The sequence below is a fragment of the Cyprinodon variegatus genome, unplaced genomic scaffold (assembly GCF_000732505.1).
Source record: "Cyprinodon variegatus isolate N-32 unplaced genomic scaffold, C_variegatus-1.0 Scaffold855, whole genome shotgun sequence".
Taxonomy (NCBI): domain Eukaryota; kingdom Metazoa; phylum Chordata; class Actinopteri; order Cyprinodontiformes; family Cyprinodontidae; genus Cyprinodon; species Cyprinodon variegatus.
Genome location: NW_015151308.1, coordinates 249,850 through 256,148, shown reverse-complemented (window position 1 = coordinate 256,148; position 6,299 = coordinate 249,850). Strand labels below are relative to the sequence as shown.

Here is a 6,299-nt window from a genome sequence, read left to right as displayed (position 1 = left end):
TAGCGGACGACCGGAGCAGCAGTTAGGAAAAAGTCTGTGCAGTTTTATGTTAGTTGGCGCTATTAAAAGTTAACTTCCAGCCACTTTCGTGCCAACGTGTGGTTCATGTGCAAGGCGTAGAAGGCGTTAACCCCGGAGTAAGTCTTTCCCTTCGGCCCTGGAGAAAGGAACTCCCCTGTGTCTCCCGACCACGGTCAGAAGACTGAGCAGGAACGGTTAACACATTCTTGTGTTGTAGTTATTTTTGTTTGACTTCTTAGATATTTCTTGCTTGCCCTCATGTGTCAGTCTCTTTTTCCCTAGCTCCGTTCTTGCCGCTGCTTACACCTGCTCCCAATCTGCTCCCAATCTGCTAATTAGCCTGGTCTTTGTTTCTCTCTTCCTTTTATTCTCCTCCTGTTTAATCACTCTTTGGTGGTTTGTCATCTTTTCTTTGCCCCCTTGTTGTGAGTTTTCCTGGTTTTCAGTATTTTGGGATTTTTGTGGATTGACGTTTTTGGATTTTTGCTCCTGAGTTTTGCTTTGAGTAACCACCTCAAGCTTTTGTGTCTGCATTTGGGTCCTGTCAAACTTCGACCCCCCCGTTAGACTCTCACAGTACAAACCAGCAGACTTGGTCTCAGTTTCGGACGCTCAGGAGAAACAGATGGAGAAACAGGAGGGGTACCTGGCATTGCTTCAGCTGGAGATGAAACAGCTGTACGAACAGCGGGGCAGGTTCCTGTTAACATTTGCAGAGAAACTTGACTTCCTAATGGATCATATCCAGAAATTGCAGAGCTCCCCTGGTCAGCCTGCTGTTAGCCTCCCTCCAACACCCAACCAGGTCAGTTTTCCCTCTCCAGTCTTAGACCCCTCTAGTTATTCCTCTCCAGGTTTAGACCCCTCTTATTTCCCTTCTTCAGACTTAGAACTCTCCAGTGTTTCCCTTTTTGGCTCAGACCTCTCTTGCATCCCCTCTTGCCTCAGGTCCCTCTATCGCCCCCTCTCTAGCCTCAGGTCCCTCTAACATACCCTTCTAGTGTCCTCTTTCTAGCCTCAGACCCTTCTTGTGTCCTCTCTCCAGGCTTAGACCTCCGTAGTGCTCCCTCTTCAGGATCAGACCTCCGTAGTGTTCCCTCTCTATAGATCCCTGAGCCCGCTGATGAACTGATCTTAGAGCTCAGTGGGAGTTTATCCTCAAGGCCCCTCAGCCGGCGTTCTTTGCCTCTGAGGCCCCTCAGCGTGCACTCCTCTGTGCTTCTTTGTGGGTCCCCAAGCTTTGAGTCCCACAGTTGACAGCCCCAAAGGTGTTCTATGATCTTATTTAAGACTTGGTTAAATAAGAAAGGATAAGTTATTCACACATTCATAAATATATCAATTAATCATCTCCGGTATCTAAAATAGAAATAGATTGTGCTGTTTTTCTTTTACCACAACCGTTCAGCTATATCTATATCAAGCATCACAACAGGAAACCAGTGTGGGAAAATGTAAGTTGCTAAACAGGAAATGTTCTTTAGTCAATCTAAAATTATGCAGTGGGGATTTTTATGCAGCATCAGGATGTTCTTATTGGACAGAAAAAGCAAAGGCTGAAACATGTCATCTATTGCGTACATAAAATCCGAAATAGTTCTAGCGGAAGGACAGAGCGGTTGAAAGAAAGACACAGATAACTTGTAAAATTATTTGGATAAATCTAATGATGATTGAGCATTTAATTTTTATTCTCATGCTAAATACTCCTCTTTGTTTTGGAGACGATCAAAGTAAGTGACCCTTTGTTTTAAATTTTGCAGTAGATTCACCCATCAAGGTAAACTATATTTAAAACCATTATCTTGTTTCCCATTGCAGTACACAATTAGTGTTACAGCTGTTTAGCTTTATATAAATGGATTAGGTTGTGAGTGCTCTTGTGATGTTAACACCACAGTGCATAGAATGTAGCTTACCACAATGATTGACAAAACGTAGTGTCAAGCTGATAAAGTACTACAAGTTCACACTGATAATTTATCATGTAGTCACTTATCATTTCAGAGAAGCTACTTAAATGATAAAAAGTGCAGTGATACTCTTTTAGTAAAAAATGTAAAGGTACGTTGCCAAACTTGTAAAGTGTCGGGAAATTGTGGTAAGAAAACTTTACCTTGCTGTAAAAGTGCTTTTTGTTCAGTAGAACAGAAAAAAACGTACTTTAAAAAAACAAAAAAAAAACATAATTGCTAACGTAATTAATTCACGTGGGAAAATGTACAATCATATCTGTGATATGAAGCAAGGAAGTTGTACATCATTCACAATCATACCTTGGCGCCTTTTGGTTCTGCTTTCATCGCTCATTCTAATTTGTGGAATGATCTAGTCCCCAGATTTGAAGAACTTTTTCAAGACTGCTTTCTTTTCTGTTACCATGAGAATCTTTTCAAGATGCTGATTCTTTATATAACTCATTTTAGTGTTATCTATTTTTTTTTTTATTTATTGAAAACTTAGAAAATCTATTTTTAATGAAGTCCTGGACCGGAGGTGGCAAAAGATATATCATAACTTAATATTTCATTCATATACGCATATGTGCACTACTTTGTAAATCACTGTTAACTTTAAAGTGCTTTATAGCATTTTGAAGTATATACCATAGTATGAAATAGTATGGTTGTAATTTAATATTGTTATTCCATGTATTTTTTGTGAAAAGGTTGTTTTCTTTTTGAAATAAAGCAGATAAACCAAACGTCACAGTGTCCTCAGGTCTCACAATCATACCAGCAGGAGGCAATGTGACACTGACCTGCTCGTTGAAAAGCACTTCTGGATGGAAATATAAATGGTTCAGACAAATTCGAGGCAAAGATGAAGTTCAAGTCAACACCAGTACTGAAGAAAGCAAAAATATCACTGTATCTCAAGGAGGAATTTACCGATGTGTAGGAGTGAGAGGAAAACCAGAGGTGTACACTCCACGAAGTGATGAGGTCATAATTGAGATTACCTGTGAGCATTAGATGTGTTTATAAACAAAGAATACCAAAAAGCTAAGCTGCTTATGTACATTTTTTCACTGGATTTTTCTGTTTGTTTTCTACCTGCTAATATGTGATGGAAACAGTTTCCAACAAGGCTGTTGTGAATCTGCAACCAAATTGGCCCCAGATCTTCAGCGGTGAGACGATCACTCTAACATGTGAGGTCCAGGAAGGAGAAACCACTGAGTGGACGTGTGAATGGAGGATGCCTGGGTCAGCTTCGTACCCAGCAAAACAATTGACCCTTAATGTTTCTGAGTCCCACAGTGATGAATACGAGTGCAGGTGTAGAAGTGTAAATGACTGGTATTCTTCCACAGAGTGGAGTGAAGCCATCAAACTGACAGCACTGGGTAAGTCATGCTTGATACATCCACCTATCTGCCCCTCACTCATCAACAAACTCAGTCACTCACGCAGTTGCTGGTGCCTATCTACTGGAGGAGAGGGGGGGCATTCCATTGGCAGGTTACCAGCCTATTACGGGGCAATTATTTCACGGATATAAGCACATAATATGATATTTCTTTTGTTGTAATATAAAAGATAACTTTGGTGTACAGATAAAAATATGTATCACAAGCAAGACAATTCAAACCATTTACTTTGTACAGAAGTGGTTTTTCTGACAAAGAAATGTATTTCTCACTTTGCTGTTCCAACACTGTTAATCCAAGTCTAATAGTTTAAATCTACTCATAGACTTAAATTATTATTTAAATCTACTCATAGACTTAAATTATTAATCAATCAATCTTTTTCATTTCGTAGTATAGAAATGTGCATGATTTTAATACTGTATGATAGAATGTAGTTTTTCTTTTGTTCACCAAATTGTAGTGCACACCAAGAAGAAGGGAAATTATAATGAAGTTTAAAAATATATATATATATTAATTATGGCAAAACTCACATATTTAGGGTCCCACCTTGAGAAATAGTTAAGTCATCCTAAAACATAAAATAGCTGACCAGTTTAGTTTAAGACTTAGTTCAGGTGTTAATAAGTTAAGAAACTATTATTTCTATTAACAGTTATTGGTCATTAATAATTTTAAAATATTTCTGGACAATACATGGTTATCCAGAACTGGATGTGTTTAGTGAGTCACTTTAAAAATGTTACTACGGTAGTTACAATTAAAGGTTACCTTTAACTATTACAATGTTAAGAGAAGTAGCAAAAAACTGACCTTAGACATACAGTACTTGAACATAGATGGAACAATCACATTTTCACACAATTTCACTGAAAGTGCACTGAATCAACATTTGTTAAGGAATTGACCGTTTTCTCAAATCTTAAAAAAAAGTAATGATAATGTATTTAATTGTTGTTAATTTGTTGTCTGAATAAATATGGATTTCTCTTTTGTATTTGTTGCTTTTTTTTATTTTTGGTAAAAGTTTTAAATTTTAAGGGAAATTTGAACTAAGAACATACTTTTAAAATGTTAGGTAAAAACGTATATTCTTTCCTTAACAGGTGAAGATTATCAAGAGATTATTTTTTATGTATAGAAGCAAAGGTCACTATATCTCAGGATAGTGTGTTTCAGATCTGTTAAAAACAATGTTAATGGAGTTCTTTTCTCTGTTTTCCAAAATACCACAACAGGGAAACCGAAGGCCAGGCTGAGGGCAGAGAGCACATATCTACAAGTGGGCAGCAGAGTGACCCTAACCTGTTCATTGAACCAATCATATCCATTATCTTCTGGTTGGAAGTATTATTGGTACAGGGATGATAAATCATCTGAGCCTCTGACGCTAAATCAAACTGTTTCCTACACAAATGAACAAATCAGTGTCGAGGAGGAAGGACTGTACTGGTGCAGAGCAGGAAGGGGAGAACCCATTTACTATACAGACCACAGTGATCACATCAAGATAAAAAGAGTCTGTAAGTTAACCAAGATTTTCTAATTATACAAAATGTATTCAACATTTTATGTATTTCTGTTACATTTCTTTTATAATTACCTTTAATTCTATAACATAGGGAGCAGGTCTAATATTTCACCCCTATGACTAATCACATAGGTGGACTATAAGGCAGAGCATTCACTGTGTTTCAATTCTTAAGGGGCCTTTGTTTTGCTTTATTACAGTGATTGAGTTTTATAACATAGTTGACCGTATTGTTGTTAACTGTTTTATTTATGATAAGTGGTATTCTGAAGTTAAAAGAATTTCTCCTCACAGGTCATGAGGGAATTCCATACAACAATATCATGTCTGTAGTGCTGTTTTGCTCTGGGCTTATTGTTGGAGGGATACTTGCTCTGCTGCCTGTGTTTGGCTTAAGAAAGAAAACAGGTGAGATATTATTCTACCCAAAATCAACCCAAAAATCACGGATAAATCCTAAGATATAACAAGCATAAATGCACCTTTTTTTCTATTTCCGCCTTGCAGCACAGAGGTCTGACAGGTTAGTACAATTCCTATGTTAAATTTGACATCACATCATTATAGGGTTTCATATTGAATTCTTTCTATACCTTAGCTTCACTCAGTCAGAAAACATCAACGAAGCCACACGAACAATTAATGAAAATGAGACCCATGTTTATTCTATTCTTCTCCATGGTAAGTTTTAGATCTTAGTTTTGCTGCTAAAAGATCATAAAAAATGATAATTTTTTAAAAGCATTTTTTCCCCTCTGTTTAACTGTAGGAGACATTTCGATTTACGAATCAATCAGAGGCTCTAGAATTACAGCGTTTGGTACAGTATATGTTTTGTTTTATTTGTTATTTGTTTTATATTTTGTTAGATTTGAAATAAATTCTGTCTTAATGGCCCACTTTAAATATGTTTATATTCATGTTTTAGATGGACCAGAAAATGGCTCAGATAACGTCTAGAGTAAAAAAAAAAAAAACGTGAGTAACATCATATATAACATATTATCTTATTCTTTTGGGCATGACTCTGACTTTTTTGTTTGTTTTTTACTTAATGAGGTATTTATTCACCTTCCCCATTTTCTTTCTTTGTTATTCTTTCAGCCTAATAAAAGATTGGGATCATCAAAAAAGATGGCTTCAAATTATTCTACTTGAAGAAATTTATGACCAAGATGTTTGTCGGATCACATATTTAGAGCTGTTTATCATCACCTAACAAGTATTATTTGGTCTGCTTTTAATTTGAGCAAAATCACCAATTTGGAATTTTACAGTTGTTAAATTGGGGGAGTTATAAAAGCTCGTCTAGCTATATTAGGGTGGTTTACTAGTGGATTCCTTGTTTATTTTGTGGATTTTATTATTAGT

General features: G+C 36.6%; 1 protein-coding gene and 1 long non-coding RNA gene across 2 annotated transcripts; both read left to right on the top strand.

Moving 5' to 3' along the window:
• The first annotated feature begins 1,660 nt into the window (after window positions 1–1,660).
• LOC107099293 (B-cell receptor CD22-like) lies at window positions 1,661–5,071 on the top strand. The gene is made up of 5 exons (XM_015397350.1): window positions 1,661–1,754; window positions 2,713–2,985; window positions 3,101–3,370; window positions 4,636–4,737; window positions 5,061–5,071. The coding sequence occupies exons 1-5, from the start codon at window positions 1,688–1,690 to the stop codon at window positions 5,069–5,071; spliced, it is 723 nt and encodes a 240-aa protein (XP_015252836.1). The 5' UTR covers window positions 1,661–1,687.
• A 152-nt stretch (window positions 5,072–5,223) lies between these two features.
• LOC107099297 lies at window positions 5,224–5,583 on the top strand. Its single transcript, XR_001481938.1, has 3 exons — window positions 5,224–5,336; window positions 5,436–5,451; window positions 5,527–5,583. It is a non-coding gene; the product is annotated as an uncharacterized LOC107099297 (long non-coding RNA).
• Window positions 5,584–6,299: the final 716 nt, after the last annotated feature.

Excerpts from the sequence above, each read along its gene's own strand:
- LOC107099293 (XM_015397350.1), top strand. The coding sequence starts at position 1,688 with ATGATGATTGAGCATTTAATTTTTATTCTCATGCTAAATACTCCTCTT. Across the intron at positions 1,755-2,712 it reads TTGTTTTGGAGACGATCAAA|CAGATAAACCAAACGTCACA; the intron begins GTAAGTGACCCT and ends TTTGAAATAAAG. Across the intron at positions 3,371-4,635 it reads CATCAAACTGACAGCACTGG|GGAAACCGAAGGCCAGGCTG; the intron begins GTAAGTCATGCT and ends ATACCACAACAG.